A 25408-nucleotide genomic window follows, 5' to 3' on the forward strand; every position below is an offset into this window, starting at 1 on the left:
GTTTTCTTTCCTCTTAGTTTCCCATGGTAAAAAGGCCTTATCTAAAATTGATGGTTTAAAAAAATAGTTAAAATGGATATTACTAGAAAGAACAAAGTTTCTTAAGATAAAAAATCTGCGAAACTGAAACAAAATTTTTAATGTATGTCTAACAATGGGACTAAGATCTTGTCTACCAATCTTAGAAAATAAACAGGGAAGAGGAGCTCCCAGTAAAGAAGCTAAAGAAATCCCCTTTCCGGAGTTCTCCTCCAAATTTAACCATGAAGGACGGGCCTGGTTGAGTAGTGGACAGCTCTTTCTATGGGGCAGGTTTTGTCTACACAAACTTACAGAGTTTTTTTTTCCCTAGAGGTGACCAGAACGTTGATGAATGGCAGATAGTGAATGTATGCTAGATGGACTTTAGCAAGGCGATTGATAAAGTTCGCATGGGAGCTCATCAAGATAGTTGAATCTCTTGACATTTGGGGTGAGGAAGTAATTTGGATGTGACATTGGATTCGCGAGAAAAGCCAGAAAGTAACAGTTGCCACTCCAACTGAAGGCCCGTGGTTAGTGTTGAGCCGCAGAAATCATTACTTAATGCATTGTTATTTGTTGTATATGTATGTTCTATGTATATAAATCAATGACCTGCAGGATAATGTAGTAACTGGATCTACAAATTTCCAGATTGAGGATCAGTGGACAGCGTTGGAGGCTATCAAATCTTGCAGAGAAATATAGAGCAGCTGAGAAAAAAAATGGGCTGACAATGTCATGAAATTTGCTGCAGGATAGTTTGAAGTGTTGCACTTTTGGAAGAAAACCAGGGAAGGACTAACATAGTGAGCGGCAGGTAATGCGGTGTGCTGTAGAACGAGTGATCTGGGAATACAGATATGTAATTCCTTGAAAGTGGTGTCACAGTTATTTAGGGTCATAAAGTGAGATTTGGGCACTTTGGGTTCATAAATCAAAGAATTAAGCACAGCAGTTGTGATGTTACATTGAAGTCGGATAAAAGTTATTTTATATGGCAAAGTTATTTCCCACGGTAGGGGATTCTAGGACATGAGAGCACAAATTCAGGATTAAAGGACGGCCTTTTCGATGCGGAAAATTACTTCAGAGGGTGGTACATCTGTGGAATATATTCCCACGAGCAGCCGTGGAGATCATTGGGTGTATATAAGGAAGAGCTAGATTGGTTACGGATTAGCCAGGGCATCAAAGAGTAAGGGGTGAAGGTACATTAGTGCGGATGTCTGGAAGAATTGGATCAGCACATGATGGAATGGGGTAGCAGAGTCGATGGGCCGAATGACCTATTTCTGCTCCTATATCTTATGGTCTTATGGGCTTATAAAGTTTGAAAATAGATTTATTATCAAAACCTGTATCGAGAATACCGTTCCCCGATTCATCCAACCACAGGCAGTTACGAAATTTTAATACAGAATAATATCCTTGGAGGCTTCCTGCAATATGGATTACAGATTATTTTTGGATAAACCAGCCTGAGTTTCATACATCCTCATCGTCTTCATCTGAATTACATGCCTCCGCACAATCTGAAACTCAGGCAGGGGAGGGGTAGAGGTCCTGTTCAGTACGTTTAGGGAATGAGGAAGGAGGATGATGAGCAGGACCTCGAAAGTGGTAATCTCCGGATTAATCCCAGTTCCACGAGCTATTGAAGGTCAGCCAGCACAGGAAGATAGCGCAGATGAATGAGTGGCTGAGGAGATGGTGCAGGGGTCAGGGTTTCAATTTCTTTGATTATTAGAATCTATTCCGGGCGAGGGACGATGTGTACAAGTGGAGAGGATTGCACCTGAACTTGAGGGGAACCAAAACTCTGGGAGGCAGATTTGCTAATACTACTGGAGAGGGTTTGAACTAGGTTTGCAGGGTGGGGGGGGGGCGGGAACCGCAGTGCAGAGGCAGAGGTTGAGGTGGATGGTGCACAAGTAATGAGGAAGGACAGGTAGTTGATGGACAAAGAAGCACTCATCCAGGTAGTTTGAGTTGAGTCGATCTTAATGCAAGGTGTATAATACGCAAGGCGGACCAGTTTAGAAAATGGATCAATACGTGAATACGTGGAACTATTACAGCGATATGGGTGTCTCAGTGGCAGGAATGGCTACCGAGTGTGCTGAGCTTCAGATGTTTGGAAAAATGACAGGGAGGGAGGCAAAAGAGGCAGTGGTGTGTCACGACTAATCAAGGATAGTATCATGGCTACAGAAAAGGAGGAAGTCATGGAGGAATTGCCTACTGAGTCATTATTGGTGGAAGACAGTAACAGGTAGGGGTAAAGACACCACTGGGTGTTTCTTTATAGACCACCCCAATAGTAACAAAGACATCGAAGAGCAGATATGATGGTCATTTCTGGAATGGTGTAATAATAATAGGGTTGTTGTGATAGGTGACTTGAAGTTTGCTAATATTGACTGGCATCTCTTTAAAGCAGGGGGTTTAGATCGGGTGAAGTTTGTTAAGTGTATTCAGGAAGTGTTCCCGACAAAATATGTAGATACTCCAACTAGAGGAGATGCTGTATCTGATCTAGTTTTGGGAAATGAACCTGATATGGTGTCAGATCTACTGGTCGGAGAGCTTTCTGGAGGCAGTGATCACAACTCTATATCTTTTACAATGGCACTGAAGAAGGATAGGAATCGAGAATTTGAAAAAAAGAAAACAAACATTTAATTGGTGTAGGGGGAAGTACGATTCTATTAGGCAGAAACGTGGTACCATAAATTGGGAGCAGATGTTCTCAGGGAAATCCACTGCAGAAATGTAGCAAATTTTCAGGGAACATTTGCATGCGTTCTGCATTGGCATGTTCAAATAAGGCACAGAAAGGATGATAAGGTGAAACAACCATGGAGCACAAATGAAGTAGAAAATCTAGTTAAGAAGAAAAGAAAAGCTTACGAGAGTTTCAAGAAACTGGGTACTATTTGAGCTGTAGAAGCTTACAGAGGTGTCACTAAGGGGCTCAAGAATGAAATTAGGAGCTAGAAGGGGCCATGAGAAGGCCTTGGCGAGCAGGATTAAGGAAAAACCCAAGGAATTCTGCAAGTATGTGAAGAAAAAGGGAATGAGCCGTGAGAAAATAAGGCCAATCAGAAATGAGAGGGAAACGTGTGCACAGTGCTGAGGAGGTAACCGCGGAACTTAATGAATACTTTGCTTCAGTTTTCACAAGTGAAAAGGAAGTTGGCAATTGTGGAAATGACTCACAGCAGAGTTAAACTTTTAATTGTAGAAATACTTCTCAGCAGGGCTTTGTCAAGTGCAGGTTATGCCTTCCGAGCCTGATGAATTTTTGAGACTCATGCAGAAAGTACTGAGGCATGGGATCTAAGGAGACATTGCTTTCTGGATCCAGAAATGGCTTGCCCACAGAAGGGAAAGTGAGGTTGTAGACGGTTCGCTTTCTGCATGGAGGACGGTGCCATTGCTGTTTCACATTGGATCCGTTCTAAGATCCCACCACTTTCTGAGTTTTATAATTGATCTGGATGAGGAGCTAGAATGGTACGTTAGTAAGTTTGCTGATGACAGAAATAATGGGGGAGTTGTGGGTATTCTGAAGGGTTGTCAGAGGTTACAGGGCGACACCGATAGGATGCAGAACTGAGCTGAAAAATGGCAGATGGGGTTAAACCCAGGTAAATGTGAAGTGGTTCATTTTAGGAGGTCAAATTTGAAGACAGAGTATAATGTTAAAGGTAATTCTCTTGTCAGTGTGGAGGGTGAGCGAAATCTTTGCTCCATGTCCATAGGACACTCAAGATTGTCCGCAGATGGGCAGTACTATTCAGAGAGTATGATGTGCTGCCTTCATCAACGGTGGGATTGAATTCAAAAGCCGTGAGGTAACGTTGCAGACATATAAAAGCGTTGTTAGATCCCACTCCGAGTACTGTGTTTTGTTCTCGGCATCTCACTACAGGAAAGATGTGAATACTATAGAGACAGTGCAACGGAGATTTACAAGAATGTTATCTGGAATGCAGAGATTTCCCTTGGAGAATAAGTTGAGTGAAGGAGACGTTTCCCCTTGTAGGGACGGAAAATGGGAGGTGAACTGATAGAGGTGTATAAGATGATGATGAGACGCATTCATCGTGCTGATAGCCAGAGGCTTTATCCCAGCGCTGGAATGGCTAACATTAGGGGCCATAGTTTTATGGAGCTTGAAAGTAAGTACAAGGGGGATGGCACAAGTAAGTTTTTCAAACAGAGAGTGATGGGTACGTGGAATACACTGCTAGCGATGGTGGCAGAAACGGATACAATAGCGTTTTTTTAAAGAAACTCTTCGATTGGTACGTGAATCTTAGAAAAGGGGATGCGTTAGGGAAATCCAGCCAGTTTCTAGAGTGGATCACATAGTCGGCACAACATTGTGGTCCGAAGAGCTTGTGATGTGCTGTACATTTCTTTGCTTCCATGTTTCTATTAAACTCCTTCTTTGAAGTCTTAACAACTAGCTGTTCAAAGTCCGGCCTTGACCAGGTTTCTGTCGCCGTTATTGCCGTTGGACTCGGTCTGAATCCCCGGCCGCCGTTCCTCTGCCATCTCCTCCTTTTCCGACAGTCAGATGGCGAACTGGGCCAGATCAGCAGGTCAGTGCCCGAGCACCTCCTCGCCGAAGGCTGTAAGAGGTCGATGAGGACGGGTAGGATCTCATAATTCAACCTAGCTCATTATCAGCGACTGATTAATCGGCGTGTTCTGGCAGACAGGTGGTCAGAACGTTGATGAGATAAGACATTGATGAGAATTGATTTCCTGTATGAAGTCCATTTCTGGCCACCCGCTGACAGGAAATATGTTAACAAGACTGGAAAAATACAGCGAAAATCTGCAATAATGTTGTCAAGACTTGAGGCGTTTTAGGGAAACGTTAAGTATGTCAGAACTTCAGGACCTGGACCGCTGGGGAATGGCAAGAGACTGTATAAAGCCAAACGAAATTATGAGGATTATAGATAGCCTAAATGCAAGCAGTAGGTTGTCACTGACATTTGGTGAGACTAAAACAATACGCCAGAGATTAACGGCAAATGATGAAATAGTTAAGCGGACTCGGAGGTGTGGCTTCTACACTCAGAAGGTGCTGACACTGTGGGAAAACTGTCTATGGTAGACACGGGTTCGATTTTAGCATTTAAAAGAAATTTGAATACATATCCGGAAAAAGCGGGTATGGAGGGCAAATTCCGAATGCAATTCCATATGAATTAGCATAATAATAGTTAGGCTACTAGTTGATGGGCTGAAGAGCCTCTTTCTATGCTATAGATCTCCAGGAATATTTGACTCTGTAATAGATCGGGCAGAGTAGGCAAACCACGTTTGAACTGAGGACGTAGACATGATTGTTCACCGGGGAACAACGAGAAGCCCTACAAAAAATGTTTCCCATTTGTGTGATGTTCACTCTGTAATATTCTCTTATCTGAACTGATGACTATAAAGGCGACGGTATAAAATTTATACTTCAACATCTTCTTCACAACAATTGAATAAATCTCTACAACATCTCTTCTCAGGAGAAGTCCAGTAACAATCTGTACTAACTGGCTGCACAGATTGAGATTTTCTTGGAGATGTAAAATGCCGTGATTATTCAAACATACAACATCCAGTGAGAACCAACCACAGTCACTGCGGTTTCCTTTTCACTAATAAGAATCAAGCATCAATGGACATGGCTAAAAGACATGGAACAGTGAACTATTGCTGGGATCAGATAAGTTCTTCGAAATTAAGGCATCGATCTCACTGATACATAGGGTGAATGAGTTTATGTGATTAAATATATTTAATGTGGAAGTACATAAGTGTTTTATCTGGAGGTAATTATATATTTGATTTGAGGGTTAAAGGGAACAGGAACAGGTGAAATCAACATATAATTCTCCGTAACATCCGCCACCTCCAACGGGATCTCACCACTAAGCACATCTTTCACTCCACCCCTCTCTCTGCTTTCCGCATGGATCGCTTCCTACGGGACTCCCTTGTCCATTCGTTCTCCCCCCCACCCCAACAATCTCTCCCCACCGATCTCCCTCCTGGCACTTATCCTTGTAAGCGGAACAGGTGCTACACATGCCCTTACACTTCCTCCCTCACCACCATTCAGGGCCCCAGACAATCCTTCCAGCTGAGGTGACACTTCACCTGTGAGTCGGCTGGGGTGATATACTGCGTCCGGTGCTCCAGAGGTGGCCTTCTATAAGTTGACGAGACCTGACGCAGACTGGGAGATCATTTCGCTGAACACCTACGCTCTGACCGCCAGAGAAAGGAGGATCTCCCAGCGGCCATGCATTTTAATTTTACGTCCCATTCCCATTCTGATATGTCTATCCACAGTCTCCTCTACTGTAAAGATGAAGCCACACTCAGGTTGGAGGAAGAACACTTCATACTCCGTCTGGGTAGCCTCCAATTTGATGGCATCAACATTGACTTCTCAAACGTCCGCTAATGCCATACGTTATTTATTTATATACACACATTCTTTTTCTTTCTCTCCTTTTCTCCCTCTGTCCCTCTCACTGTACCCTTGCCCATCCTCTGGCTTCACTCACCCTCCCATTTTCTTTCTCCCTAGGCCTCCCGTTCCATGATCCTCTCATATCCCTTTTGCCAATCAACTGTCGAGCTCTTGGTTCCATCCCTCCCCCTCCTGTCTTCTCCTATCATTTCGGATCTCCACCTCCCCCTCCCACTTTCAAATCTCTTACTCGCTCTTCTTTCAGTTAGTCCTGACCTCGGCCCGAAACGTCGACTGTACCTCTTCCCAGAGATGCTGCCTGGCCTGCTGCTTTCACCAGCAGCTTTTATGTGTGTTGCAACAGATGAAATGTTGAGTCATGTATAGATTAGTCATCATCGTGTTTTGTAGAAGAACAGTCTTGAGGTGCAAGGTGACATAATTTCACGCCTTTTTAATTGTGCGTTATGTTCAATGTCAACCGTCTTAATGTCAGAAAAGAGAAAAAGTGGGCATCCTAAATCACCGCATTCTACGTTTATTTTAAATAAATATGAAGGACGATGGCAAGTAAAGTAAAAGCCAGAGTATTTGTTTGGTTGAAGTTGCTGCATCCATGAGGTCCTTCTAGGGCATAGTTCTTGCTTTTTTTGTGAGATACATATCAAGGGCATCCTGATCCACGATATCTGCCACTAGTGCATAAGGGGAAGAGACAAATAGAGCCATAGTCAATTTCATGGAAGCAGGAGATGGAAAATGGAGTGAGAGTCGAGCGAGAACAGGTGGGTTCATTTCGGAGAGCACACATATGCCACGTTTAATTCCAATTTTGCCTGCTGTATCATCACAGTGTGCATCATCCCAGGATGAGAAACTAACAAACAAAAAAAAATCCTCATACCTGTATGTTTCACGTTGATCTCTCAATTTCTTGTCCTCAGTGATAGTGATGTACCATGCTTTCTGTGCTAACGAAACATTCCCGTATTGTGGAACTGTAGCTCTGTTTTAGCGGATTCTTACTGCAGCATTTAAACCAGAATCTTTGAAAATTTATTGTGTATGGCAGTGCAGTAATGATGCTGCGGTGTCAAGACATTGTATTAGTTTGGCTTTGAAACTGCAAGCTTTCAACTCTGTGCACATCACCGCAGTAAATAGATGAGTGCTTATCACCCCAGAAAATGGATGTCTGCTTGACTATAGCTGAAAAGTATGTGAAGAAAGGACATCCATTTGTCTATTCATTAAAGAAACACATTCAATGCCAGAGTACTTCTCTAGCAGGGTGGAACACTCCTGGTTTGTGTTACCAGTTGGAACTTACAACATTCGCGCTCCAACTCTCATTTATACAGTATCGTATTTTTACTTCTTTGACAGTATCACGTTACTTTTTTCCTCATATTTCCCTGTTTATTTGACACACAGCTTCGGGGGACAGTACTGGTGTGTAAGTGTGTACGTGTTGGATAATGACGCTAGGGCATAGAAATGCAAGCTGAAATACGTAATGGGTTGAAGGTGAATAAAACTGATATGACTTTGAAATCTGACCATACACCATCGAAGAAGTGGAAGCAGGAGTTCCCCAGATAATGATGATTATTGGCAGAGGATGAGAGAGGGGATCCTGTAGGAGAAGTGGAGAAAGAGAGAATAAGACCGGTATGGTGTAGATATTGCCAGAAGGGAGATGTGCTTGTTCCAGATACTGCCATACGGAATTTTGATCGTGATAAAGTTAGTGATGAGTGCAGCTCATGAAGCAGTCAGGAATACGTTCAGATATTTACGTCTGGTATGGTAAATGCAGGATTGTACATGTGATGAGAAATGAAAGAATAAATAGAAGCAGAGATATTGAGTTCTTGAGTTACGTTTATCAAAAATATTTAAGGCTGGTTACTCAAGACATGGGTGAAATACGATAAAAAGTGGTTTCACTGCTTATCCAACAATTACTATCGGATGTACTAGCGAAATGCTCTGGGAGTGTGTGTTTTCTTTTTTTCTGGTTTGTCGTTGTGTGCACTAATGTTTGAACATGAAATAATTTCAAATAAAATTTGTTCATCAGAATCTATGTTAATTAATAATGGTGGAACGAGTTCAAATGTCTTAATTTATGCAGCATAAGTATTATTTTTACAATTGATTTTTTGTGCAGTCATACAATGGTGATAGGGAAGAATGAGCAACTTTGCCTGCTGGCAAATACAGGGTATTTTTTTTAATCAAGTGAAGGATGTTGTGTTCGTATATATCTTGTGCAGATATAAATCCTGTTAAAAGAATCTTAATTTGGAATTAATTATACTTCGCAGGAACAAAATAAAACAAGGAAAATGGAATTCCAAGTGGAACTTCCGTTTTCCCACGTTTCCACAAGCGCGATTTATTTTTTGCTCTGTAATAGATTGGGAGTGGGACATGGAGAAACATTAACCGGAAACCATAATAAGCAATGTGTTCATAATTCAGCGTCTAGCCCGGTATGTTGTTGAAGCCTGCGAGCTGACTGTCAGCATCTGATTTCTATATGCATTACTTCGTCCTCTTAAGCTCCATCAATCCTTCTGGAGCATAGGCCGCTGGTAGCAACACGCCAGTGTTCGCTATCCTAGATCAATCTGGTGTGGGTCTCATGATCGAAATTGGACCGTCCCTGTGGACTTCACCACATGACGTCCTATGTCTGAACATCCAAGGATACACGGTGAATCGGAAGGATAGGAAGGTAGGCAGAGGGAGAGGCGTGTCTTTATTGGTAAGAAATGATATTAAATCATTAGAAAAAGATGATATAGGATCAGAAGGTGCAGAATCTATATGGGTTGGGCTAAGAAACCGCAGGGGTAAAAGGGCTCTGATGGCAGTTACATATAGCCCTCCAGGCTGCAGTGATGTGGACTACAAATTACAACAGGAAATAGAAAAGGTTTGTCAGAAGGGCAGTGTTATGATAATTCTGGGGGATTTTAACAAACGAGTGGATTGGGAAAATCAGGTCGGCACTGGATCTCAAGAGAGAGAATTTGTAGAATGTCTGCGAGATGGCTTTTTAGAACAGCTTGTTGTTGAGCCAACTAAGGGATCGGCTGTATTGGATTGGGTATTGTGTAATGAACCGGAGGTGATAGAGAATTTGAGGTGAAGGAACCCTTAGGAGCCAGTGATCATAACATGATTGAATTCACTGTGAAATTTGAAAAAGAGAAGTCGAAATCTGATGTGTCGGTATTTCAGTGGAGTAAAGGAAATTACAGTGGCATGAGAGAGGAAGTGGCCACAGTTGACTGGAAAGGGACACAGGCGGAAAAGACGGCAGAGCAGCAGTGGCTGGAGTTTATGTGAGAAGTGAAGAAGGTGCAAGACAGGTATATTCCGAAATAGAATAATCTTTCGAATGGAAAAAGGAGGCAACCGTGGTTGACAAGAGAAGTCAAAGCCAAAATTAAAGCAAAAATGAGGGCATACAAGGAAGAAAAATAGTGCAAAGACAGATGATTGGGAAGTTTTTTAAGGAAACTAAGAAGGTCATTAAGAGGGAAAAGATTAACTATGAAAGGAAGCTAGCAATTAATATCAAAGAGGATACTAAAAGATTTTTCAAGTATATAAAGAGTAAAAGACAGCTAACAGTAGATATAGGATCGATGGAAAATGATGCTGGAGGAAATGTAATGGGAGATAGGGATATTGCGGAGGAACTGACGAGTATTTTGCATCAGTTTTCACTGAGGAAGACATCAGCAGTATATTGGACACTCAAGGGTGGCAGGGAAGAGAAGTGTGTGCAGTCACAATTACGACAGAGAAACTACTCCGGAAGCTGAATAGTCTAAAAGTAGATTAATCTCCCGCACCAGATAGAATGCACCCTCGTGTTCTAAAGGAAGTAGCTGTGGAGATTGTGGAGGCATTAGCGATGATCCATTAGGAATGGATGGTTGCAAATGTCACTCCGCTATTTAAGAAGGGGGCAATGAAGCAAAATGGAAGTTATAGACCTGTTAGCTTGACATCAGTGGTTGGGAAGTTTTTGGAGTCGATTGTCTAGAATGAGGTTACAGAGTACCTGGACGCATATCACAAGATAGGCAGAATTCAACATGGATTCCTTAAAGGAAAATCCTGCCTGACAGACCTATTACAATTTTTTTGAGGAAATTACAAGTAGGTTAAATAAGGGAGATGCAGTGGATGTTGTATATTTGGATTTTCAGAAGGCCTTTGACAAGTTGCCACACATGAGGCTACTTAACAAGATAAGGGCCCATGGAACTACGGGAAAGATACACATGAGGATAGAACGTTGGCTGATTGGCAGGAAACAGAGAGTGTGAATAAAGGGATCCTATTCTGGTTGGCTGCCGGTTACCAGTGGTGGGCCACCGGGGTCCGTGTTGGGACCGCTTTTTTTTTTACATTGTACACAAACGATTTGGATTATGGAATAGATGGCTTTGTGGTTAAGTTTGCTGACGTTATGAAGATAGGTGGAGGCGCCAGTAGTGCTGAGGAAGCGGAGAGTCTGCAGAGAGACTTGGATAGATTGGAAGAATGGGCAAAGAAGTGGCAAATAAAATACAATGTTGGAACGTGTATGGTGATGCACTTTGGCAGAAGAAATAAACGCCAGACCATTATGTAAATGGGGAAAAAAATCGAAATTCTGAGATGCAACGGGGCTTGGGAGTCCTCGTAGATATACCCTTCAGATTAACCTCCAGGTTGAGTCGGCGGTGAAGAAGGCGAATGCAATGTTGGCATTCATTTCTGGAGAAATAGAGTATAGGAGCAGGGATGTGATGTTGAGGCTCTATAAGGCACAGGTGAGACCTTACTTGGAGTACTGTGGGCAGTTTTAGTCTCCTTTTTTAAGAAAGGATGTGCTGACTTTAGAGGTGATGCAGAGAAGATTCACGAGAATCATTCTGGGAATGAGAGGGTTAACATATGAGGAACGTTTGTCCGCTCTTGGACTGTATTCCTTGGAGGTTAGAAGAATGAGGGGAGACCTCATAGAAACATTTCGAATGTTGAAAGGCATGGACAGAGTGGATGTGGCAAAGTTTTTTTCCCACGACGGGGGATGCTAGTACGAGAGGCCATGTCTTAAGAATTGAAGGGCGCCCATTCAGAACAGAAATGCGAGGTTTTTTTTTAGTCAGAGGGTGATGAAACTATGGAATGTGGTGCCACAGGCAGCAGTGGATGCCAAGTCATTGAGTATATTTATGGCAGAGATTGATAGGTATCTGAGTAGCCAGGGTATCAAAGGTTATGGTGAGAGCGCGGGGGAGGGGACTAAATGGGAGAATGGATCAGCTCATGATTTAATGGTGGAGTGACCCAACGAGCCGAATGGCCCGTTCTGCTCCTTTGTCTTATTTTTTTATGATCTTATGGTCTTCGGTGCGAAGATGATTCCTCTCCTAGGGATGAGGTCTTCTCTTGGCTTTTCTGTAACAATGTGTTTTTAACTCCCCCGCGGGATGTTGTGGCTAACCCTCCCACCTCCGATCAACGATACACACACGTATCTTCACCGTTAGAGGATTGCAGACGGCAAAGATACATCGCCATCTACAAAATAATATCGTCCCATTTTAAATCAGGTGTGGACGAAACTCGTGTGACTGTGGGAATGATGTATTTAGTAAGGACACATCTGCATATACATCAGTTCCTTATCAGTTGCTGGCAAAATGGATAATTGGATCATCCCACAATCTCACGATGTCCCGAAAGCCATAATAATTGGATCGCCGGGGGTTTTCGAACTGGAGCGACAGTGTCAGATAATCACTTCCCTGCAATCTGATCCACTGATCTTCTCGCTGCCCTGGATGGGGACCACTTTCGGCAAGCTGTACGGAAGCACTTGAGTGGGTGACTTGTGCTGCAGACAGTGAAAATATCCGGCTGGAAGATATGAAACCCCAGAACAGCATCGCAAATACTTGGCACCGTGATTAATGTATATTCCTGAAAACAGTGCCGTTGCTAAAGGAAATCGCACCTGGCAAATTCAATGCCTGCCTTTTCCTGCTGGGTTCGAAGGCAGCGTGCGATAATCTGGTTTAAATATAAAGAAGTGTCAGCTCGTACACCTTAGTAGAAAATTCACAACCCCGCTCTGTTACATACTGGATTCTTCCAGCCTTTTTGTTGTTGTTTTGCCATATATTAAAGCAAACTGATACTTAAGCAGCGGCAGCATTAAATATTCGGTGATATTATTGTACAATTATTTTCAAAACATAGTTTCTGAAAACTATGCAGAAATGCGAACGAGATGATTAGTTCAATTTGTTATGGAAATAATAATCTCATACATTTCTGTTCAACAGGCCACTTGCAATTAAGGTTGTCCGGAAGCGATGATGCATGTGCGGGAAGACTGGAAATTTATTACGACGGATCCTGGGGAACAGTTTGTGATGACTCCTGGGATCTGCTTGATGCTAATGTGGTCTGTAAGCAACTGGGTTGTGGATATGCTTTGAAGGAAAAACCAATTCATGGTCATTGTGGACGAGGCACTGGAGTAGTTTGGCTGGATGAAGTAAATTGTTCTGGTAATGAGTCGCATCTCTGGGAATGTCCTTCAGCTCCGTGGGGCCAACATGACTGCAGCCATAAAGGAGACGTGACAGTTCAGTGTTCCGGTAAGGCTACTTCCATTGTGCTGATTTTCTACCGTGCGTTTTGATAGTCATCATTTTAAAGATGTGAGGAACATTTTATGGCATATAGATGGAGTATTGGCAAACGATTGTCTGTGTAACATTTCCCTCCACATTTAGGGAATTAAACAATTAACTTTTTGCCTCCGAGTACCTTCACCAGGGCCTCAAAAACGAAAAAGACGTACAATTTTGAGCAGCAAAGAAGCTAAAGGGGTTGATGTGTAAAACAATGGCAGCCCTCTGATAGCGTGAAGACGTATAAATTAATATATCAGTTCGAATAACCAGATCGGATTATGGCATGTTGTTTGCCTGATCTGTTCCTTATGATGAGGCCGTGAGCTATACACACTCGGCCAGTATATTTTATTTGTATTTATTTTTATTCAGAGAACGAGTTCTGTATCATACCTTTCCGGCCCAACGAATTAAGTGACCACTTCAGCTACAAACTATGTCCTGGAATGTGGAAGGAGACTGGCGCAGCCGGATCAAACCAGGTGGTCATGGGGAAAACGTGCAAAATCCTCACAGACATCCGCGGTATCACGGCTTGCTGGTTCAGAAACAGCATTACGCAAATAGCTATGGTACTGAAAGAAAAACAATGAAGAAAATCGATAAACATAAGGGATCAATTCTTTTACAGCTAGACGCGAACATTTAAATACCTAACTCTGGACAATACGATACTGCTTTTTGAAGAATAAGTGACATTTCGGAGAAGATTAAGGAGTTATTTTTTTTCCCGCTTCTCTTGCACTTGATCGTTCAACTGAAGGAACACACGGGGTCGAAAAATAATTTCAGGGCCAGATCGGCGATGTTAATAACGAACAAAGAGCGCACCTGACAGACAATTTTGCGAACTGAACGCAGGAGCTGTTCAGAACGATTAACCTGCTGAGTAGAGATCAAATCGTGAACATAGACGATAATATCTGCAAGATATATAGAATTATAGAAGTGCAGGAGAATATTGGCTTAAAATTTGAAGACTGTTTGAGTCCTGGAAGGAAGGAAGATAATAGTCACATCGAATAACCTTGCATCAAAAAGTGATCTGGAAATTAATAGACTGGGTCTGATGAACGGGCAGAGGGTACACCGAGAGAACGATTCGTACGGAAATCGTACGATTCGTCATTATTCATAAACTTTTCAATGGACCTTTATTGTTTTCTTTTTCCGTCCATTTATTTCCAGCTCCTTCTTCACTCTCCTCATCATGTTCGGACAAAAATAATATAAAACTTGTTCCTCATATTTCATCAAAACAAGACCCAGATACAGTGCAGAATCCTTCGTAAATCCCGGGAAATCCAACACAATTTCACCAAAAAAACACTTCCCCTTCTCCACATTCCGCAATTCCTTGGAATATTTCTCTATCTTATTTCTTATTCGATCATCCTTCCATACCTTACACTATCTTATCAGTGTTTCACGGGATTTATATTCGTTTATGTATTTCTGATATATATATCTCGCATGTAATTTTCTATTTTACAAATAGAATTTCAGTGTTTTACTGTATGGAAACATTGTGACGAGCTTTGCATTAACTGCTTTGTTCTCAGAACACAAAAAAATGCGCCTGATGAGCAGAGATCGGCGATGTGAAGGGAGAGTGGAAGTGTTCTACAATGGGACATGGGGAACAGTTTGTTCCGAGAAGTTGGATGAAAAAGCTGCAAACGTGATCTGTAAACAAATGAAATGCGGATCCCTAATATCAATTGAATATTACTTCTATAGATATGGAAAAGGATCTGGTCCAATATGGCTGGATGAGATAAAATGTTATTCGTACGAGTCGACCCTTTGGCAGTGTCATGCTGACCCGTGGGGCAAACACAACTGTGACCACAAGGAGGATGCAGGAGTTGAATGTGAAGGTGACAAAAAAATGTATTACCTGATGATTTGCATTTTAAGCAAACATGTTAAAATTATATAGTTAACATGTTTTCTCCTATCTTCAGAACCCATAATACAGGAGAATTACAGCGTAGAGACCCGCGATTCACGAAATTTATTTGGTTCTCAAGGTTAGCAGCTGTTCCATGCTACAAGTTGAATATCAGTTTCAAGTTAGTTTCGAAGTTGTGATTGATAGAATATAATGGTTTTCTTGTTTCACTAAGAATTGCAGTTGCGTCTTTCTGGCGGCAACACCAATTGTTCGGGACGGTTGGAGATCTGGTACAATAACACCTGGGGCACCGTATGTGATGATTCCTGGGATATGGCCGATGCCAATGTTGTCTGCAGGCAATTGGGCTGCGGCTCTGCCCTTCGGACACCAGTGCCGGATAAAAATATTCAGAGCGTTGACGACATGTGGCTGGATGAAGTGAAGTGCAAAGGAAGTGAATCCCTTCTGTCCAATTGTCCTTCTTCTCCAATCGGTCAGCATGACTGTGATCACAAGGAAGATGTCTTTGTCGTGTGTTCCAGTATGTATCTTTGCACAAATTTGATGTTATCTTCAACTGATTTTTTGAATTTGGAATTAAGAACCTCTGAAAAGTAAAATCCTAAAAAGATGAAGTTGCTGAAATTTGTCCAATAATTGTCTTCACAGCAATGCTCAGACGTCCCGACAGTTCCACCTATTCAGGTATTTGATATGAACGGTATTTTTTTATTACTCGTGTTTCAGTCTAGAATGATAGCTGTGATATCCCTTTGGTACTTTTTGTCAAATACAAAGGTAGCCCTGAGTGCTTAACATACTGTCTGCAATTATTATTTTTTTCATCCGGTATTTGAACCAGGATGTTGCAAAATTCTTTAAAATAATATATCCAACTCCAGTCAAAAGTTTCGACGAGATTAAGGGATCTGGTCACTGGGGTCATTGTCTCATTATTGACCACCCAGAAAGGGCTGTGAAAAGATGTTCTTGCTGAAACTTTGAAGAATTTTGATGAAGGGTTGCTGATCTTTGACCGAGTAATAGTAATTAATTCAGGTCTTGTGCTGGAACCAATATTATCGCTGATTTGAAGAAAAAGTGCAAGATGTTAGTTATTTGATATGTTAATACTGAACCATTTGCTGATTGGGAAGTTAGTATCGAAGTCATATTAATGAGTCCAATTTAGCTTATTTTGTGCATCAGTATTGTACTTCAAAGCAAACCCTTCACGATATGCCGGACACCATCGGATAATGCTCTGCCGCTACACCTGTCACCTGTCGATCAATGTATCGCAACTTAACCACCGACACCCCACAAGATTGGGTCCTCTGTCCCTATCTGGTTACATGAGCATTCAAGGTCTGTGTGACCATATTCCCTTCTCTCTCCATCCACAAGTCTGTAGGTGATATCACTTTAGTTAGCCATATCACGAGAACTCAGGGAGATTTAAAAAAGATCCCCAGTACAACACAATGTTCTCTTGACCCGACATTTTACTTCGTTATGATCTTGCCCTCTATTGTTTATTACTTTGTTTTCTATCTGTAGCTGTTATAGTTTCGTCTGCATTCTATATTGTGTTAGCTTGTTCATCCTCACAATTTAATGACATGAGCTGTATGCACAATATGCAAAAGACATATTTCAACATACTGTATGGTTCCAAAATGGTTACTGTTGTGCCAGTGTGCACCAGTGCAGGAACAATTGAATATTTGGTTTATGTCTTTCCACATCCCAACAGTTACTCTGATTTAATATTCATAGCAACTATGGTGTGCGTCTGACTCTGTTGCAAGCATATTACCCATAAGTGCAGTTTTGTGCTGCTTTTGGTCGGGTGTCATTGGTGGTGAAACTGCTGATAGCTTATGCTTTCACCCCATTCCACATAACACGGTGAAGAGTGCCATGGTTTTCACAATGTACCTTTAGCACGTAATTGCACCGAGGTACTTATGGGGCAATGGAGAACATCGGAACATAAGAAATAGGGACAGGAGAAGGTCATCTGGCCCGTCGAGCCGGCTCCATCATTTAATAAGATCCTGGTTGATCTGGCCATGCACTCATCTCCACCTACCTGAATTTTACCTAAAACCTTTAACTCCCGTACTACCTAAACTCCTACCCAACCTTGTCATGACGCCTGCACTGTTTCATTCAGCAGAGAATTCCACAGATTCACCACTCTCTGGGAAAAGAAGTTTCTCTTCATCTCCATCTTAAATCTGCTCTCCCGAATCTTGAGGCTATGTCCCCTAGATCTAATCTCAACTACCAAAGGAAACAACGTTCCTTCCACTATCTTATCTAGCCCTTTCATAGTTTTATATATTTCTCCAAGACCTCCTTTCATTCTTCTGAATTCTAGTGTGTACAGTCCCAGGCGACTCAACGTTTCCTCGTAGTCTAACACCCTCCCCCAACTCTGGAATTAACCTGCTGAACCTCCTCTGCACCTCCCCCAAAGCCAGTATCCCCTTCCTCGAGACCAGAGCTGCACGCGGTACTCCAGGTGCGCGCTCGACAGTTCCGCATACAGTTGCAGCATAACCTCTCTGTTTTTAAATTCAATCCCACTAGCAATGAAGGCTAACATTTCTTTTGCCTTCTTGATAGCCTGCTGCAATTGCAAACCACCGTTTTGTGATTCATGCACAAGCATTTCCAATTCACTCTGCATGCTGATTTTTTTTTTTACAATTTAAATAATAATCTGCTCTCTCATTTTTCCTTCTAAAGTGCATTTACCAACATTGTATTCCATCTGCCGGAACCTTGCACGCTCGTGTAACTTATCTATATCTTTCTGCAGTCTCTTCATATCTTCTACACAATTTGATTTTCCACTCAATTTACTATCAACAGCAAACGTAGATACACTGCAGTCGGTCCCCTCTTCCAGATCATTAATGTATATCGTGAACATTTGCGGGCCCAGCATTAACCCCTGCGGCACACCACTCACCACTGATTACCAGTCAGATTAACACCCAACTCTCTGCATGCTATTGGTTAACTAATCGTTTATCTATGCTAATACATCACCCCTAAATCAATGTATCTTTATCTTATGGGTGTCTTTTATGTGTCGCCTTATCGAACAACTTTTGGAAAGCCAAGTAGATAACGCCTATCGTGTTCCCTCCATCCACTGCTCGTTATATCCTCAAAATCTCCAGTAAGTTTGTCAAACAGGACCTTCATTTGTTGAATCCACGTTGTACCTGCCTGATGGACCATTTTTTTTTCCTGATACTTCGCTACTTCTTCGTCAATGATTACTTCAAGCATTTTCCCAACTACAGATGTTAAACTAATTTGCCTAAAGTTGCCTGCATTTTGCCTAATTGCTTTATTGAACACTGGCATGATATTTGACATCTTCCAATCCACCCGGACCTACCCAGAGTCCAGAAAATGTTGGTAAATTATTAGCGAAGTATCTAGTATAACTTCTGCCATTTCTTTCAGTACCCTAGAATGCATTCGATCAGGACCAAGAGACTTATCTATCTTCGGGCCCATAAGTTTGCTCAGCACTACCTCTTTAGTGATAGCTATTGTATCGAGGTCCTCACCTGCACTAGCATCCATAACATCTCTCTTTGCCATGTTAGATGTGTCCTCCACCGTGAGGACCGACACAAGTTAGTCATTCAAAGCCTCTGGTATTACCTCATTACCAAATACCAATTCCCCCTCCTCGTCCTCCAAGCCATACGTTCCCTTTCGCCACACTTTTCCGCTTTATATGATTCTGAAAACTTTTGTTATCCATTTACAGATTCTGTGCTAGTTTATTTTCATAATCTAGCCCCAACTTTCTTTATTGGTCGCTTACTGGTTCTTTGTTGCTTGAAGTTTTCCCAATATTCTGGTTTCACACTATTGACTTTATATTCACAAGCTTTTAGTTTGACACCTTCTTTTATTTTCTTAGTTATGGAAGGCAGGCATTCCCCACTGTTATTGTCCTTGTTTTAATTGGAATATACTGATGCCTTCTTTTATTTTATTAGTTATCGAAGGTGGGCTCTCCCCACCGTTATTGTCCTTGTTTTAATTGGAATATACTTTTGATGAGTACCGTGAAAAAATCTCTTTGAATGTATTTCACTGTTCCTCAACTGCCCCACCCTACAGCGTACGTTAACATATTATTCACCACTGGTGCTTTCGGCGAAACATTTCTCATCTTTCTACATTTCCTGTTCTACGGGTAATTCGGTATTATGCAGACTTTCCTTCGGACTAAAATTTTGCTATTTGTCTTTCTAAATGTCAGGACCTAAAAATTGTCACGCCAGTTTTAAATGTGTCTAATAATTTGCATTTCAGTGGTCGTTGTTGTCTGCATTACCCTTGGTATCGTCCTCGTGGCTGAGTTATTTGCACTGACGGCGATAAGGATACGTCCAGCAAGAGGAGGTAAGATTCAACACTTATGCTTTACTATTTTTCAGAATATTATGTCATATCTTGGAAGAGCAACGACTGTTTTTTTCCCCAGAAGTTCGCATTATTATCGGTTACAAGACGGATGATATTCACACCTATCTAATAATGATAACCCATCATTATTTCTAATGTAATCAATCCAATGCAGTGGAACGACAATCAGCAATTATTTCTGTATATGCAGATGCACCTTGTATATAAACTGTCTGATTTTGCAGTAAATTGCCCATGTCTGCAGATATGAACTATGCTGGGGGGATCCTCCAAACTCTTGTTCACCAACAGTAGCATATAATTTATTACCCATTGTTAATTTCAATGGCAAAGGGGTTATTCTTTAATTAGAAACTCGTGAATGAACTTGATATTCCCAACTTCTACTTCAACAGGCGCATTGTTAAGAGGTGGAGACTCACCTGGTATCTTTTCCCAAGCAATTTACGAAGAAATTGAGAGTATCCCTCGGATCACAAAGTTGGATAATACAGAAGATTCAGGTGTGTTTTAGAAACATTGACTTCTCAAACGACATACAGTACACTTTTTCCATCTATAAGGTATTAGAGATCAGCAAATACCATGAAAAGGAAACAAAACAAACTTCCAGGTTGAAATTAAAATTTGGAGATGGTTACTTATAGAATGCCCAATGATAACATCTGTAAGTGTGAACAGAGTGAGAAGTTAATCCTTAGCTCATAAAGTTTTCTGCAAAGAGCTTTGGAGGATGTACGTAGATGTTTTCTGTTGTTTAAACTTTCTGCTTTTCTTTATTATTGCACATTTAAAGCAGTGATTAAGCCAGGCAGGATAGCGCAAGGCTCCTGTTGCGGGATGGGAGATTTCAGAGAGTTATCCATTGTACCTGATGACTACACCTGTAAAAGGTACAGCTTACTTCAGAACGTGTTAAGGAATTAGAGCTCGAACTGGATGATTATTCGGAAGACTGAAGGGTTTATCGACAGCACTCTCATGGAGGTAGTTGCACACCAGGCACAGGACGCAATCTACTGACTTCGGGATGGGGATTTGTTGGGGTGGCGAGCAATGCAGAGTACGGCTGTAGCTGTTCCCATTAACGGCAGGTGTACGGCGTGGGATACTGTTGGGGGCTGTCCTTGCAGCAAAAAGCCAGAATAGTTAGGTCTGTTTCACTGAGACCGTCTTCTGACTCAGAAAAGATAAGGAAAAGAAGAGGCGAGCTGTAGTGATAGACGACCCATTGGTTAGGGGAACGGACAGGACGGTGCGTCTATGTGAATGGAATTCAGCGATAGTATGTTGCCTCACCGTTGCCAGGGTGAAGAACATGATGTCCAAAGCACTCTTAATTGGGAGGGAGAGCAGCCAGTTATTATGTTACACGTCAGCAGCAATGATATAGATAGGACGGGCAATGAGCTTCAAAAAAGTGAGCTTAGAGAACTATATGTTAGGTTGAAGGATGCGGTCTCCATGATTGTGATCGCAGGATTGCTATCCGAGGCACGTTCATGGATCGGTTTCTTTTGCTGCTCGGTGGGGCGGGGACAGCTGTTGGTGGTTGTGGTTTAAACTGTAGTTGCAGGGGGATGGGAACAAGCGAACAAATGTAGATTTTGGAGTGGTTGTGGGAGAGCAGTTGTGAACCCAACAAGCAAAGTCAACAAATCGAAAGCTTGAGCATGGTGCAACAAATATTCTGAGTTGCATATACTGAAATGCAAAACTCTTTTTAGGAAAGATGTATGAGCTTCGGTCATGGATGAGCACACAGGATGGTGGCATTGGAGCCATCAGTGAGACGTGGTTGCAGCAGTCATCGTCATAGAAATGTACAGCACAGAATCGGCCGATCGGCCCATTGAGTTAATGCCCAACCGTTTAAACTGGCTTTTACAAGCAACCTGCACCAAACCATAACTCACTATACCCCTACCATCCACGTACATATCCAATCTTCTGTTAAACATTGAAATCGAGCATGAGTGCATCACTTGCCCTGACAAATCATTTCACACATTCAGGATCATCTGAGTGAAGACGGTTCCCTTCATATTCCCCTTATGTTTTCCCTTTCAAACTGAACTCATGCCCTCTATTTGAAGTCCACATATCCTATGTGGAAGCGCTTGCTTACATTTACCCTTTCTATATCCTCATAATACTGTATGTCTATTAAATATCCACTGGATATTCTATATTCCAAGGAATAACGTCCGAATCTATCCAATCTTTCCTTACAACTCAGGGCTTCCGGTCCCGCCAATATTGTTGTAAATATTCTCTGTACTCATTCAATCTAATTTACATATTTTCTGTAGGTTAGTGACCACAATTGCACACAATACTTCAATTTAGGCCTCATCGATGCCTTTTGCACCTTCTATATATCATCCCATGTACTACACACAATAATTTTATATATGAGGCCCAATGTGTGAAAAGCTGTCTTTAAGAGCGCATCCAACTGTGACGCCATTTTCAATTTATTTTGTACCTGTATTTTCCGATATCTTTGTTCCACAGCACTCCTTAATGTTCTGCCGTTCACTGTTTAAGACATGCCCTGGGTGTTCCTCCCACAGTTCAACACCTCGAACACACAGAATACCATCTGCCATTTTGCAGCCCATTTTCCGAGCTGGGCCGGATCCCGCTACAATTTATGATAGCGTTCCTTGCTGCTGCTACACCCCAAACTTGCTGTCATCCGCTAATTTGCTGAAGCAGTTAACCACATTTCCATCCAGGTCATTGATAAAGACGACAAACAAGAACAGGCCCAGCACTGATCCCTGAGGCACCCTGCTCGTCACAGGAGTCCAGTCAGACAGCCAGCCATCTTTGGCCACTCTCTGGCTTCTTCCACAAAGAAGCCTAATCCAGTTTACTACCTTATCTTGAATGCCGTGAGGCTGATCCATCTTGACCAATCTACCGTGCGGGACCTTGCCAAATGTATTTCTAATTCAGTCATTGATTTCAGTGATTTTCCTAGTAACGTCTACGAAATTCTATTTAAGGTAGATTGCAGTTGTCTTACCATGCGCAAAATCATGAAGACTATCCCTATTCTGCTAATGTCTATGCAAATACTCATATACCGGGTCGCTTATAATACCTTCCAATAACTATCCCACGACTGATGGCAGGTTCACTGGCCTATAATTTTGTAATATTATCCTTAGAGCCCTTCTTAAGCTGGAATAAGAGTAGCTATCTTCCAAGCCGGTACCTCATCTGCCTATTTGAATATCTCTTCTCGCGCTCCGAACTTGTCAGCCATATGATCTGAGGGAACACTTTGTCAGGCTCTCAGGTGAATCCACCTTAATTTGTCTCAAGAGAGCAGACGACCCCTCCTCTGTGATCTGTGATTCCACGAAATCAACGCTGCTTTTCCTCATTTCTATAGACTCTGTTTTCGTCTCCTCTGTAAATGCGGGTGATAAAACTCAGTTTACATCTGTACGATCTCTTTTTGCACTACGCACGGATTGCTAATCTGACCTTCAAGAAGGCCGATTTTGTCCCTTGCAACTTTTGTTTTTCTTTACATATCCGTTAAATCTCTTCAGGTGCCCCTTCACCTTGTCTGCTTGGGCAATTTCATGCCTTCTCTTAGCACTTCATTTTCATTGTTCAGTGTTCTCTTCGATTCCTTACACGCCATAAGTACTTAGTTTATTCGTCACTCCCTTTACTTGCGAAAAACCTCTTTTTTCTTAACTAGGGCTGAATATCCCTTGAAAGGTTAGGTTCCCTAGTTCTTTTATTCTGCATGCACACACAAACTTTGTATTCTTAAAATTTGACTCTTGAAGGCATTCTAGCGACCAAGTACATCTATGCCAGAAAACAGCCTTTCCCAATCCATACTGCTCAGGTCCTTTCTGATATACAAACTTCTGTCAGTTGCCCTGTCTCTTCCGCTAATAAAACATCATGTATCGCACGCTCTATCACTGGCACTTCTAGGTACTGATGAAGGAAACTTTCCTGAATACAATTGTCAATCTCTATATTTTGTTGTTCTTTTGGAGTATCAGAATCCTGGTCAGTCTGTTGGGAGTTAAAATCACCCACTGCAACGACCTACTGTTTCTGGCGGCAGTCTTTAATGTCTGTACAATTTTGTTCTTCTAAGTCCAGCGGACTGCCGGGTAGTCTGTAACATAGTCCCAATAACGAGGTCAAACTTTTCCCGTTTCTCAGTTCCATTAATAACGCCTCAGGAGATTCTCCAATCTGTCATGACAGCACGAAGTGACATTTTGTCTGACTTGTAAAGCTAGCTTTCCTCTTTAATCGCTCCCGCTCTGACCTATTTGAAGCTATGTAACCACAGTCCTGCCCCCTTCAACTAAGTCTTACGAATGCCTACAATGGTATAGCACGATGTGCTAATCCATGTTGTGAGCTAATTTGCCTTCACTATGATACTTCTTGTCTTGAAATATGCGCAATTCAGAGCATTAATTATACTATGCTCAAGGTTTTGTTTCCTGACTTTGTCAAAGGTTTTACCACATCTGACATACATTAATTTTGTCTGCCAATTAATCCAAACTGCTGATTATCCACTATTCTACATGCTGAGCAGCACGAGTCGCTGCCTGAGGCCAACTTGAGTGAACTTTGTCTTCTCAAGATTCCGATCTGCAATTTGACATTGTTCTAAGGAAGAAAGTAGGGCAGGACTGGCAGCTTAATTCCAGGGTTCCGTTGTCTTAGACGTGAATGAGCATGAGGAATTATATTCAGAGACAAAGCTCGGACTGCAGAGGATATCTACTGAGGCGTTGTGGGTGGAAATGTGGAATAAGAAAGGAATGAAGACTTTAAGGAGAATTTTCAGACTACCCCACAGTCCGCAGGATTTAGAGGGCCACATTTTTGAAAAAGGAACACAGACTCTTTCATGAAACATAAGTTGTGAATCTTACTTTCCATCTATTGGCTGAGATTCCCATACTTCAACGTTTGGGACAGAGTTTATCAGAAGTGTTTATGAGAGTTTTCCTAATCAGTACATTGAATGCCCAGCGAGAAAGAGCATGATACTAAATCTCCTATTAGGGAATGAAACAGGGCGAGCGGCAGAAGTTTTTGTAAGGGAAAACTTTGCAGTTTTTCATCTAGTGCATGTTATGCCACTAGTTTCAAGATCATTGTGGAGAAGGATATATCTGGTCCTCCGATTAACATTCTTAATTGGAGAAAGGACACATTCGACAGTATCAGAAAGGATCGGGCAAGTGTGGACTGGGACAAGCTGTTTCTGGCAAAGGTGAACTTGGTAAGTAAAAAGCATTCAAAAGTGAAATGCTGAGCAGCATAAAATTTGCATGTTGCTGTCAGAATAAAAAGCGGGAATAACATTGTTAGGAAACTTTGCTTTCGAAAGTAATTGAGACCCTGTTTAAAAAGAGAGAGATGCATAAAAGGAATAATCAGGATGGAGCAAATGAGGTGAGGTGTACTGGAGATGTATAGGACATACGAGAAAGCACACAAAAAGGAAATGAAGAGGGCTAAAAGAAGGCACGAGGTTGCTCAGGTAGAAAAGTTGAAGGCAATCCCAACACTGTTACAGGTATGCTCGGAGCAAAGGTATAGGAATGCACACTTTATTTTCTTGAAGATCAGAGTGTTCGCATGGAGCTGAGAGGGATGATGGAGGTCTTTAATGATTTTTTGCATCAGTGTGCACTCCGGACATGGAAGGATTTTTTAGATGTTCAGCAAAGCAGACTTCAAGTCTACATTACATAGGAGCACGCGATGCTGCCCTGAGTCAATAAATTTACA

General features: G+C 41.9%; 1 protein-coding gene across 1 annotated transcript in view; it reads left to right on the forward strand.

Annotated features, from left to right (window-relative positions):
* Positions 1-21425, forward strand: part of LOC140202074 (scavenger receptor cysteine-rich domain-containing protein DMBT1-like) — an 88396-nt gene extending 66971 nt beyond the window's left edge. Inside the window, exons 8-16 of the mRNA XM_072266934.1 lie at positions 4500-4687; positions 12880-13197; positions 13609-13808; positions 14735-15116; positions 15204-15269; positions 15366-15677; positions 19493-19582; positions 20002-20109; positions 21334-21425. Of these exons, the coding sequence (XP_072123035.1) occupies positions 4500-4687; positions 12880-13197; positions 13609-13808; positions 14735-15116; positions 15204-15269; positions 15366-15677; positions 19493-19582; positions 20002-20109; positions 21334-21425 (1756 nt within the window). The remainder of the gene's footprint in view (positions 1-4499; positions 4688-12879; positions 13198-13608; positions 13809-14734; positions 15117-15203; positions 15270-15365; positions 15678-19492; positions 19583-20001; positions 20110-21333) is intronic.
* The last annotated feature ends 3983 nt before the right edge of the window (positions 21426-25408 follow it).

Source organism: Mobula birostris, chromosome 8, assembly GCF_030028105.1.
Source record: "Mobula birostris isolate sMobBir1 chromosome 8, sMobBir1.hap1, whole genome shotgun sequence".
Taxonomy (NCBI): domain Eukaryota; kingdom Metazoa; phylum Chordata; class Chondrichthyes; order Myliobatiformes; family Myliobatidae; genus Mobula; species Mobula birostris.